Here is a 13,662-nt window from a genome sequence, read left to right on the forward strand (position 1 = left end):
TTTATGTCCTGGTGAAAACTGTTCATTGACTCTCAGGCCTGTGGCCTGTTCTAGATGGAGATACTGGCAGAGGACCGCAGGCTCCTGCTGGCGGCACACTGGTGCCTTTAGGACTAATGGTTGGGTGGCGCAAGGAAGCAGCAGTATAGTCAGGAGTCTGGGTCACTCCCTATGACAGTATTTCAGTACATGTGTCTTGGCTTCTGACTCCAGGCTTTTCCTTGACAAGATTAGTAGATGATGCTGTGAGGAGAGTCCCCAGTGCTGAAAAGCAGGGAAGAATAAATAGGGAGGAACAAACAGATGCATTTGCTTTCTATCATTAATTTTCTCTTCCTGCTCTCCTACTGTGCCTTTGGAAGAAACCTCATCTAAAAGTTAAATTTCCCTGGAGCTATTTTCTGTAAGTGAAACATTTATAAAGTGCTCACAAATTACAACTATTTGCTCTGACCTTACAGTTGAGTACTATTTGTGTATTTTTTAAAATTTATTTTGTAAAGTAAGAACTTACAATATGGTAAAAGTTTCATTTTTTTCTTGATAAGAATTGGTACTGATTTAATGGTATAAAGAAAAAAAATCTCTTACAGCTATGATCTCTTTTGTGTTTTTTGGTGGGGGAGGGTGGGGGATTGAGGGAAGATGGGGATGGACTTTGGAAGAAAACATTGAAGCTCTGAAGTTCCGTTTTCTAACAACATTTTGCCTCATCTTTCATATCGACCTGATGTTCATCGGCTTGTTAATACTAACTGAACATGAAAGTTATTGATCATGCCCCCATTGTATAAGTAATACACTGTATTAAGCTCTTCCTGTCTGGGAAGGCCTGTGTAGGGATTAGTGCATCAAAAGAATTTCAACTTCCTTGGTTATGGATCCTATTTTTAACATTTATTCTGTAGCTGTAGACCCTCTTGTTTTCTTATGTTTGTTTGCATGCCTTGATTTAACTGATTAACAGCTGCTAACCACATATTACCGTAATCTCAGTGCGTAGAAATTAGAAAGCTCAGTTCTCTTATTTCAGAGAGGAGGAAGCAGTTCTGGGGGGAAATGGTGTGACGTGGGCACTGGGTGGTAGGCTTCGGGGTGGCATGTGGACCCTTGAGTCTGAGTCCCCTCCAACAGTCTACACATATTCAGTCATCGGTGGCTTTTGTTTCAAGTGACAGCTGTTGCCCTTCCTCTTTCCCACTGCAGGGCGATTCTGGCTTAATCCCTCGGATATGTGAAGGGCTCTTCAGTCGGATAAGTGAAACCACCAGATGGGATGAAGCGTCTTTTCGAACTGAAGTCAGGTAGGGCCCGTGGCCTCAGTGCGTGTGAGCTTGGCTGTACTTGCCTTTAGGCATCAGGAATGGATAACACCTCTGGGTTCTGAAGGGAGGCTCTGCCTCTACCCTCTCCTGAACCATGGTAGTAGGTCATCAACCTTAAAACTCGTTTACTTTCAGTGACTTTCTTGAGTACAATTTGTTTCAGGATTTGGGAGGCTGGTAGAAATAACCCAGATTGGTCAGAAACACTCATTTTTGGATGTTTTGCTCAAATGGGGTGAGCTTTTGAGTTTTAAGTGTATACCCAGTTCACTTCCCTTATTATTTTAGCTGAATATGGTTTGTGTTTTTCTTTATGTTGGTAGGTTCACTATAAATGTACTCTAAATAAGTCTGCATGATTGAGGTGTTTTTTCCTCCTTGAAATTAAACTTTTCTAAGAGCCAGTCTCTTCAGTGGTTTTGAGAACAGATATAGCAGTCAAGAGTTTTCGCTGCTTGACCTCTCAGTAGCTCTATGGCCTTGGACAAGTTGTCTGAATCACTGTAAACCTCCATTGCCTAACCTATAAAATGCGGATAATTGTACCACTTACCTCTGGGTTGTTGTTGGGATTAAATGACATATTACACTTAATGTATTACCGGATGCATCGTTAGCACCCATAAATGCATGTTGCTGCCGTTATTACTGTTACTATAAATATCTGAAATAATTTTTCTGAATTCAGTTCTATTTAAAATTTTTAGCTACTTAGAGATTTATAATGAACGTGTGCGAGATCTACTTAGGCGGAAGTCATCCAAAACCTTCAATTTAAGAGTCCGGGAGCATCCAAAAGAAGGACCTTATGTTGAGGGTAAGAATGAATATTTCACAGCCCTGTTCTCATTGGGAATTTGTTAAAAAATAATAGTTTCAAAGAAAAAAGTAGGATAATGGTGAGATATAAAAATTTTATTTATTTTTGGCTGTTTATTATAGTAAAAATGCCATGCTGTTACTACACAATGTTTATTTAATGAATTTGTACTTCACTGGGCATTTACTGGATTTCTGGGGCTTGCCAATAGATTTCCTCTGGCTTGAAGAACTCTCTGGAAATGGTTTTCCAATGTTCTTAGGCAAGATCAGCAACCCTATCACCTGTCTTTTTGAATGGCACTGCATTTGGCGGTATATTTTTACTGACACCAATGCAGCATGACCATAAGGAGATTCTGAGACATCCTGCCTTTTGAGAAGGTCATTTACAGAGTTTCCTGTGCTGAGGTTCTCAGCATTGGTGTTCTGATAGCTGTCACGGTCAGTTGTGAGGAATGTCACCAGTATAGATGGGTAAGGGGATGGCCCTTGCTATTTATTTAAAAAAGTCTTTAAAAAATAAGTTGGATTTAATGCTTTTCTTATTGAGAAAAAGGCTTTCACTTATTCTGAGTGAGGTAGCTGAGTGATGGCTGGCCTGTCGGAATCACACACAGGGATGTGCTTTAGTGTGGCTGTCATCTTTCATGTGTGTCTTTTTGGAGGCAAGGCTGAGAACTGGTCATGGGTTTGAAGATGTTCCTGTTATGGTTATTAGTTTTACCTGCAGATATCATGTGCACCAATAGGACCCCATCTACATTTTATTAAATTTCCAATTGAACTTTTGCCTTTTACACCCAAAGTAAGGTGTGTGATTATGTATTTGTTTTGTGGAGTGTGGAATAGCTACTATTGTTAATACATTTAGCCTCTTTGTGCTTCAGATTTTGTCTTTAATGTGTTATCAGATGTTAAAACATATTATAAAGCTGGTTTGTGAAGAGACAGAATAATCAAACAAGGCAAAACATCCAGAATTTGATGTAGGTACACATGGGGATTTAGTTTCTAATAAATTTTCTATTCAAACTTTGGGGGTGTATGGATTATTAAGTTAATTATTTCCAGAAATTTGGAGAAGGGAAGGCTTAAAGAATTTTTACTTAAAACCCAGAAACCATGAAATAAATGTGTTAAATTTGAAGTGATAAAAAAAAAAAAATTTCATACTTGGCAGAAATACCATAAATAAAGTAAAAAGAAAATTCCAAAATGGGGATAATATTTTCAATTCAAGTTTCCGACAAAAGACTGATTTTTCTAATATGTAAAGAGCTCCTATAAATCAACAAGGACAGGTCCAACAACCAAGTGGAAACATGAATGAAGGGTGTGAATAGCCTGTTCACAGAAATAGAAATACAGATGATTTTTAAATAGGGGAAAGATTGCTCAGCCTCACTCATAGAGAAAAGCAAAATAAATATTCTTTAAGATTACATTTGTTACCTGTCTTTGGCAGATGTAAGAAAGCCTGATATGACCGTGATGGGAGACACGCAGTTTTGTGCAGCGCTACTGCCAGGTGTAAATTGCCTTCTGTGGAGAATAATTTTTGCAGTATCTATCAAAATTTCAAATGTGCTTTGATCAAGCAATTTCACCTCTTAAGAATTTATTCTGCAGAAATATTTTCACATACTTGAAAAGACCTGTGTACAAAATTATTTGTAGCAGTATTATTTGTAATTGGAAACAAAATGTGAACAACCTCTGTAATCTCAATAGGCAGCTGGTTCAATTGGTTATGGCATATACATACAGTCAGACACTCTCGAAGCTATAAAAATGATGAGCAAAAATAGATCCAGAAACATAGAAACATTGAACAGACCATCAAACCTCAGAGGAAGGCAGGTGAGGGTGGAGGAAGGGATAAGAGATCAACCAAAGGACTCGTATGCATTCATGTAAGCATAACCAATGGACACAGACAGTAGGGGGGTAGGGCGAGGGCATGTACTGGGGCTGGGAGTGGCCGGAGAGAGGTCAATGGGGGAAAAAGGAGACATATGTAATACTTTCAACAATAAAGAATTTATTTATTATTTATTTTTTTGCACTTTATTTTTTAAAATTAAATCTTTATTGTTCAGATTATTACAGTTGTTCCTCTTTTTTCCACCCATAGCTCCCCTCCACCCGGTTCCCACCCCAACCTCCACCCTCACCCCCCCTCTCACTGTCCTCATCCATAGGTGCACGATTATTGTCCAGTCTCTTCCAGCATCCCCCACACCCCTTCCCACCCCAAGAATAGTCAGTCCACTCCCTTTCTATGCCCCTGATTCTATTATAATCACCAGTTTACTCTGTTCATCAGATTATTTATTCACTTGATTTTTAGATTCACTTGTTGATAGATGTGTATTTATTGTTCATAATTTGTATCTTTACCTTTTTCTTCTTCTTCCTCTTCTTAAAGGATACCTTTCAGCATTTCATCTAATACTCGTTTGGTGGTGATGAACTCCTTGAGCTTTTTCTTATCTGTGAAGCTCTTTATCTGACCTTCAATTCTGAATGATAGCTTTGCTGGATAAAGTAATCTTGGCTGTAGGTTCTTGCTATTCATCACTTTGAATATTTCTTGCCATTCCCTTCTGGCCTGCAAAGTTTCTATTGAGAAATCAGCTGACAGTCATATGGGTACTCCCTTGTAGGTAACTGACTATCTTTCTCTTGCTGCTTTTAAGATTTTCTCTTTGTCTTTTGCTCTTGGCATTTTAATTATGATGTGTCTTGGTGCGGTCCTCTTTGGATTCCTTTTGTTTGGGGTTCTCTGCGATTCCTGGACTTGGAAGTCTATTCCTTTCACCAGGAAGGGGAAGTTTTCTGTCATTATTTCTTCAAATAGGTGTTCGATATCTTGCTCTCTCTCTTCTTCTGGCACCCCTATAATTCGGATGTTGGTGCGCTTGAAGCTGTCCCAGAGGCTCCTTACGCTATCTTCGTATTTTTGGATTCTTTTTTCATTTTGCTTTTCCGGTTGGGTGTTTTTTGCTTCTTCGTATTTCAAATCTTTGACTTGATTCTTGCGATCCTCTAGTCTGCTATTGGAACTCTGCATAATATCCTTTATTTCAGTGAGTGTATGTTTAATTTCTAGTTGGTCCTTTATCACAACCTCGAGGGTCTCACTAGATTTCTTGAGGGTCTCAATACATTTATCAGCGGTTTCTAGAAAGTACTTGAAAAACCTTAAAAGTGTGGTTTTGAACTCTATATCCAGTAGTTTGCTTTCCTCCATTTCTGTCATTTGTGTCCTGTTTCTTTATCTCCACATTTTTTATGCTTCCCTGTGTTGGTAGAGTGGCTTTGTGTGCTAGGTGTCCTGTAGGGCCCAGTGGCTCAGCCTCCCTGATTACCTGAGGTGGACACTCTTGGTGCACCCCTTTGTGAGCTTTGTGCACAGTCTTGTTGTATTTAAGTCTTGATTGTTGTAGGTATCACTGAGAGGAATTGACCTCCAGGCCTGTTGGCTGTGAGAATCAGCTGTGTCTACAGTGGGAGAACTTCTGTGTTAAAGACACCCTTCTGGGGCAAGACTTGCTTCAGTGGGGCTTTGGTGCTCACTGAGTCTGCCCCCTGAGTGTGTTCCTTATGGATCTGAGGAGTTGTAATCTGGATGGTCCCACTCTGACCAGTGGGTACACTGGCTCTTGGATCTAAGGAGGTGCTAATTTAGCCTCTGCCTGAGGCTACCCAGCAGGAGCTAAGAAGAGATCTGCAGATCCCCTTCCTTGTTTGGGGTTTGGAGGTGCCCAAATGAGGCCCAGCTGTGAAGCAATGCAAGCTGCTGTGGGGCCTTGGGCCTTCTCTTGGAAGTTCTGGGTCTGTCTGGCCCAGCTGCAGTTTGTTAGGTAATTTTCAGATTGCAAAGGGCCAGGGCATTCATATGCAAAAGCCTCTGCTGCAGCTTGGGTGGGGCGGGGCCTCAGGGGAACAACAGGGTGGAGCAAGCAGCTATGTCAGATCCTCAGCCCTGCCCTAAGAGGCCCTGTGTCTCAGTGTCCTGGTAATTTCTGCAAGCACCTTTGAGAGAAAGCCACCCTCGAGTTCCGAGTTCTGCCCGCTGCCAGACAGTCCAGTTTCTCCCCGTATGAGTCTAGGTCCCCAGAGACTCACCCGGAACTGGAGTTCAGAGCAGTCGGGGGCTTGTGGCTCCCTCCCGATTCAAAAAGACAGCCGCATCCTCAGTCGCCAGCCCTTGCTGTGTGAGCTTGAGCCTCTGTACCTCGGCACTTTACTTCCGCAGCTCCTCTGGGTCTCAGCGTGCTTTTCTCTTTCCTTCTAGTTGTAGAATTTCCACTCAGCCAGCCTTCCTGTAGTTCTGGATGATGTCCGTTTTGTCTTTTAGTTGTATTTTTGAATTTGTTTTGGGAGGCAGCAATTTCTGGTGTTTACCTATGCCGCCATCTTGGTTTCTCATCAACAATAAAGAATTTAAATAAAATAAAAAAAGAATGAGGCATCACCTTAACTGGTGCAGAATATTCTTCATTATATTATTACATAGAAAAAAGCAGGATGCAGAACTATGATTTTGATATGCTGTCATTTGTGTGAAAGGGAAAATATGTTTTTAAAATATGTAAATGCTTGTATGTGTATGGGTTATTTCTAGAAGGGTATGGAGGAACTGATAACATTGGGTTGACTGACAGAAGGGGACATGGGCGATGGGTTATAGGATAGGGGTAGGAGGACACCCTTTACACAGTGTACCTTTTGTAGCATTTGACTTTGGAATTATATGAATGTTTCCAAGAAAATGAATAAGAAGTTTTTAAAGAGGATTTAAAAGAATACTTTTTTGTTTTGCCTGAATTTAGTGTTTACATTTCTCTTCTGGGTGCCATGACTAATGCTAATGAGGCTGATGATAATAGCAAACATTTATTCCTGTGTTAGGCATGCATTATTCAGACCAGATGACTGAGTCATGGTGGGCTATGTGACTAGGCCATAACCATGTAAGTCTACTCACAAGCAGCAGAGCTGGGACTTGATCCCGGGAGGCTCAGCTCCTGAATGTGTTATAAACTACCTCTCTATAGGAACAAGTAAGATCTGCCAATAACCGATTTGTCCAGTTGTGTTTTACTTTATAGAGGTGGATTTCCTATTCCATTTGCTATATATTAGGAAGATTGCTTCACCCCCCCCTCTTTTTTTTCAGATTTATCCAAACATTTAGTGCAGAATTATGGTGATGTAGAAGAACTTATGGATGCAGGAAATATCAATCGTACCACCGCAGCGACTGGGATGAACGACGTCAGTAGCAGGTCTCATGCCATCTTCACCATCAAGTTCACTCAGGTAAGGCAGATTCGCGGAACGGCTGGCTGTGTCCCTGAGGTCTTACCTGCTGATTAGCACCAGCCGAGGACCCATCCTTGTTGAACCAGGAGCAGCAGCAGGCAAAGGTGACTGTCATGTTCCTGTTAGTGAGGCTTGAGCATGTCCTCTGTGGTTACAGTCACAGAAATATGAAATGTCCTGATGTGTACTCTTAAGAAATAGTTAGCAGGCTTCTGCCCTGTTCAAGACACAAAAAGTCTTGCTTTGTGCTTAATTCAGCAAAAGTTTCATGTTGCAAGCTCTGTAGGAGATAATGGATTCCTAGTCAGACCAGCTGGAGGCCAATGTAAGTAACACATTGGGGTACATTATCGCTCCACAGAGGTCACCCCGCAATGTTGATTATGGTTATTAGAATGATATTAAAGGACAAGGAACATTTTAAAGTATTAATGTAAGAATTCACTCTGATCAAGGGGTAGAGGGCATTTTGAATACGTTTGGAAATTATTGAAGGCAAATATTTTAACACCTAGGCTGGTAGAATAGATGAATGCAAAATTGTAGGGTCCTCTCAGGGCTTAATAAAATGTTAGGAGTTTGGGGATGTTTTGGCTTGTATTAGCCATTGAACACACCAGATACAAAAAGGTAGCATTTTCAGAGAGAAAACAAAAAAGACAAGAAAACATTCTCTTAGGTCAATTGATGAATCCTCCACATCTTTACCTTTTGCTAGACCTTTGCTTTTTACTTACTCCACTGGTTTTTCTCCTGCGTTCTACTTAATGCAGAGTAGGATCTGGCCATTCCCAATTTCTAAGAGGTTTACGTTTTCATCAAAACGTGGTGATTTCTTTTTAGCATTTTGGTTCAGACTATCAAGTGTAAGTTAAAATTCTTTCAGAAAGTAAAATTTTGGTAAAATTCAGAATCAGGGGATACAGTATTTCAGTTGGTCATGTTATAATTTATGAAACAAAAATTTGAACATCAAATAATGGCCAAATGACCTTTTACATAATTATCTACATTTGTCCTATTTTGGAGAGCCATTGTGCTTGGAATGTTGAAGATTCTAGATGGAAACAAAACTAATTATTTGTTTACTTATATTTTTCTTTGTTGAGTGCCCCTCAGTGTCTAGGTTCCTATTCCACTACAGTCAGACTCAGTATGCCTTTGTTGAGAGACACTGAGTGATTTGAATAATGGAGTAGTTCTTCCGAAGATTTAGGAGTCACATATGGTATTCAGTTTACTTTTGGAATTTTTATGAGAAGGCCAATGGAACAATCAAATAAAAAAAAAAAACCCAAAACCTATGCTGAGAGATCATAGGAGTGGAAAATAATTAGCATTTGTATCATCAGCAACATCAGAGAAGTTTATACTTCTTCAATTTTGCTTTTCTGTTTTGCTGCAGGCAAAATTTGATTCTGAAATGCCGTGTGAAACCGTGAGTAAGATCCACTTGGTCGATCTTGCTGGAAGTGAGCGCGCCGATGCCACTGGTGCCACGGGGGTCAGACTGAAGGAAGGGGGGAACATTAACAAGTCCCTCGTGACCCTGGGCAATGTCATTTCTGCCTTAGGTAGGTTTCCACTGTCTCCTGCCTCCTCTTATTCTTTGTGGTCCTGTGTTAGCCCAAAGCAATTATGTTTGTGTTGTAAACTGAGGTTATATCTTCAAAGTTTTCTGAAGCCAAATCAGAAGGAAAAATCTTCAATAATGGTCTTTCTTTTCTTTTTCTTTTTTCTGCCTCCCTGCAGCTGATTTATCTCAGGATGCAGCCAACCCTTCTGCAAAGAAGAAGCAAGTTTTTGTGCCTTACAGGGATTCTGTTTTGACGTGGTTGTTAAAAGATAGCCTCGGAGGAAACTCTAAAACTATCATGATTGCCAGTAAGAATTTAAGTTCTTTTCCTCAACATAGTGTTTCATGTGAATTCATTAGATATTTAAGTTTAAAGAGTCTCATTAGGAAAGAGCATCTTTTTATGTTGAAAAACGAATAGTTTTTTTATCATGCAGAAAACCACTAACTGTGACCTAGTCTGTAGTACCATATTACTCTTTCTCCCTCTTGCTGGTTCCATAAACTTGCCATGTTCATGGTTACGCAAGCTGGGATGTGCACAGAATAATTCTCAGCTTTTCTCTGCTTAAAGTACAAGATATAAACTTTTACTTCGCTAACTCATAGGAGAAAGTCATTATAGGGACGTAAAGTAAAAATAACTCAGGTCAATTGATAAATTCTCCACATCTTTACCATTTATTTTACCTTTGCTTTTTACTTAAAAATTTTAAAGCCATACATGTGGAATTTAATATTGAGAATTGAGAGGGAAAAGACCCAATAAATACAACAAATAATAATGACAACAGCAATATACTTTACTTCTGTTTTCACTAATTAACTGAAAGAAACAGAACAGAGAAAAATATACAAAGGGAAGATAACTCTTGAGGGGAACTTAAACCCTGTTTTCCTCCTAACCCTACTTTCCCCCTGCTTTCTACCTCCTTTTCCTGTCCCCTGTCTCTGTGTCTCCCCGACTCTGCCTGCCATGTATTAACTGGGCAGGGGATCTACTCTGGGGTGTGCACCCCAGATGCATTGTGTAGCCACCGAAGCCCTACATTTTGTGGAGGGGAGGAGGGTGCAATTAACCACAGCTTTATGAGGAAAAGAATCAACGGATACACTGACTCTTTCAAAAATTTCTGGCTCTGGATTTTTATAGGTGGTAGACTTGACCAGAACGTCAAAGAATATTTTAACTTCTGCTTAATATTGAGAAGTACAAATACAGTAGTCTCCCCTAATTGCTTTCTGCGTTTTCAGTTACTCATGGTCAACTTTGGTCTTAATATATTAAATGGAAAATCCCAGAAATAAACAATTTATAAGTTTTAAATTGTGTACCATTCTGAGTAGCAGTGACAAAAATCTCTACCATCTTGCTCAGTCCCACCCAAGATGTGATCATGCCTTTGTCTAGCATCTCCACCCTATATATGTCATTTAGTGGCCCTCTTAGTTATCATATCCACTGTCCTGGTATCACAGTGCTTGGGTTCAAGTAACCCTTATTTTACCTGATGATGGCCCCAAAGTGTAAGAGTACTGGGGCTGGTAATTTGAATATGCCAGATAGACTTCATAAAGGGTTTCTTTTAAGTGAACAGTGAAAGTTCTCAGCTTAATAATAATATAAAAAATCACATGCTGATGTTGTATCCATGGTGAGAACGAATCTTCTATCCATGAAATTGTGGAGAAAGAAAATAAATTCATGCTGCTTCTGCTGTCACACCTCAGACTTCATAGTTATGACCACAGTGCGTGATAAGCGCTTAGTTAGGATGGAAAAGGCATACAGTTGTGGCTGGAAGACATGAGCAGAGAATATGTTTCCACTGATGGCAACATGTTGCACCAGAAATCACTGAGTCTGTATACGGACTTGAGCAAGGTGTCCCCTGAAACAGGTGACACCAGCCATTTACTGCAAGTGAGGGACGGTTACACAGACTCAGGAGTAGGGTTGGACTGAAAAATATAAAAATGGCTGCAGAGGCTGTGTCTGCCCATAAAGCTGCCGCCACATTTCCAGATGAGGTGAAGGCGTCGGCCAGGGTTCGGTACTACCAGTGCTTCAGGCACCCACTGGGAGGCTGGAACATGTCCCCCACCCCAGTGAAGAGGGGCCACTACTGTAGTCTTGAATTCCTCTTTATCCAATATATTTTTTAAAATATTTTTTTTATTGGTTTCAGAGAGGAATGGAGAGGGAGAGAGAGAGATAGAAACATCAACTATGAGAGAGAATCATTGATCTTCTGCCCCCCACCAGGGGATCAAGCCTGCAACCCCAGCATGTGCCCTGACCAGGAATCGAACCATGACATTTTGGTCCATAGGTCAACATTCAAGCACTGAGCCATGCTAGCCAGGCATTTTTCCAATATTTTTAACAGAGAAAGCTCCCTAACCTACAGTGGAGGACCTCACATCTCATTTTAGAGTTGTTCGGTGGCTGATTCTACACTTAAGAAGTGCCAAATGACATTTAATTTAGTATAGTGAGTGCTTTTCCTATAAATCTTAGATAATTTTTAATATTCATTACTGTGGCAGGGAATATTTATTTAATGACCTGGGGTTAATCTGACTTTTAAATTACAAACCAACTTCGTGTTAAAGGAAACACCGAGTGCCGGCTAAATTATTTTTTGAATTCATTCTTCATAGCCATTTCACCTGCCGATGTCAATTACGGAGAAACCCTAAGTACTCTTCGCTATGCAAATAGAGCCAAAAATATCATCAACAAGCCTACCATTAATGAAGATGCCAACGTCAAACTCATCCGTGAGCTCCGAGCTGAAATAGCCAGACTGAAAACGCTGCTTGCTCAAGGAAATCAGGTCGGCTTTTTCTGAGATTTATGGATAATTTTCTTTGAGTAATGGCATCTATTTCTAGATCTTAATGAGATAATTATCTCACTTATTGTATTGATTTGAGTAAATAAGTGCTAAGTAAAGCTTGAATGAGTTAGCCAGTCTCTCCTTCACATCACTCTTCCATTGTCTTTACATTTATTCTGTGCTCCTTATGTAAGTAAGATTTTATCCACTAAATCTGAAATGATTAACTATCTAATCGTTATCAATTATGGATGGAAATTTAGCATGCAATAGGATTAGCAGCATAATCTCCATTAGTGGAAGGAAATTGAGGTGCTTGGAGTTATATTTAAAATTCTATTTGTGCATTTCGTGACTTTAAAATGTATTTTAACAGAAGGAATGAAAGACTAGTTTGAACACCTTTCTGAGTTTTTGTTCTGTACTGTCCTTTGCAGAGGTGGTTATGATGAGACAGTGACATGTGTGACATACATACCTGTAGTCTGGCTGAGACGATATTCCTGGGGCCTTGTTTGATTGTTGGAACAGCCTCACTTCAGCATCTTTGTGGATTCTAGGGAAGGGGCCTTGTCCCTTTGTGTTTTTCACAGTGAATTTACTTATAATCTGCAGAGTTTACATTCATAGTTACATTCTTTTATTTAAAAAACGTATTTTTATTGATTTCAGAGAGGAGGGGAGAGGGAGAGAGAGAGATAGAAACATCAGTGATGAGAGAGAATCATCGATCGGCTGCCTCCTGCACGCCCCACACTGGGGATTGAGCCCACAACCCAGGCATGTACCATGGCCGGAAATTGACCATGACCTTATGACCTCCTGGTTCATAGGTTGACGCTCAACCACTGAGCCACATTGGCCAGGTCAGTGTGTGTGTGTGTGTGTGTGTGTGTGTGTGTATTTCATAGAGGAAGGGAGAGAGAGATAGAAACATCAATGATGAAAGAGAATCATTGGTTGGCTGCCTCCTGCATGCCTGCTGATGGGGATCGAGCCTGCAACCTGGGCATGTGCCCTTGACTGAATTGAACCCGGGACCCTTCAGTCCCCAGGCTGATGCTCTATCCACTGAGCCAAACCATCCAGAGCAAGAGTTAGATTCTTGATGAATAGTGTGAACGAGGTTCTTATAGGTCTAGACACTTGTAACAAACACTCCTAAAATAAAAAATAGCTTTTCAAAATGTTTGCATTAGATTGGAGTTAAAAATAAACAAAGATACATTTCTTCCCATTTTCCTAACCTATGAATAGATGTCAAGCATGTCACTAAATATTAGTTTTCTTTAAATGCTAAGTGCTCTCTCTAGAGTAGCTTCCTATCTAGGAATACTGTATATGGCCTGTGAAGCCCTTGACACCCCATTAGTGGTTTGACCTATGAAGGTATTGACAGGATAAAAATCTTACTGAGTTTCCTGTGACCTGAAATACAACTGAAGTTCTTTCCCATAAGATGCTGGACAACAGTTGTGCAGGAATTGCTCATTACACGTAAAAACATGTCCACATACATTTTACTTTTTGATGGGAAGCTATCCTGTGTGTGAAAGGAAGTTGTCAGAACAAATAGTCCAGCTGTATGTGTTGTTATCAAGCAATATAACATATGACATGAAACCAATAGTTATTTTTACTTATACACCTTGTTATTGGGATCTTTTTCAGTGTTTTTAAAACATTATTTATCTGAAGTAAACATTTAAGTATGATTTTATGGAATCACCCAAACTACTATATGTGAAGGAAAGTATTTGGTAAA

The 13,662-nt window shown here is 40.0% G+C and overlaps 1 protein-coding gene across 3 annotated transcripts in view; it reads left to right on the forward strand.

Annotated features, from left to right (window-relative positions):
- The window catches only part of KIF16B (kinesin family member 16B), a 285,893-nt gene that overhangs the window by 44,425 nt on the left and 227,806 nt on the right, over positions 1–13,662 (forward strand). For all 3 annotated transcript variants that reach the window (XM_070419883.1, XM_070419884.1, XM_070419885.1), the window contains exons 5-10: positions 1,207–1,304; positions 2,033–2,142; positions 7,333–7,475; positions 8,884–9,052; positions 9,231–9,362; positions 11,719–11,894. In XM_070419883.1, coding sequence (XP_070275984.1) covers positions 1,207–1,304; positions 2,033–2,142; positions 7,333–7,475; positions 8,884–9,052; positions 9,231–9,362; positions 11,719–11,894 — 828 coding nt within the window. The remainder of the gene's footprint in view (positions 1–1,206; positions 1,305–2,032; positions 2,143–7,332; positions 7,476–8,883; positions 9,053–9,230; positions 9,363–11,718; positions 11,895–13,662) is intronic.

This window comes from Myotis yumanensis, unplaced genomic scaffold (assembly GCF_028538775.1).
Source record: "Myotis yumanensis isolate MYYU_CA2020_CCGP unplaced genomic scaffold, mMyoYum1.0.hap1 SCAF_7, whole genome shotgun sequence".
NCBI lineage: Eukaryota > Metazoa > Chordata > Mammalia > Chiroptera > Vespertilionidae > Myotis > Myotis yumanensis.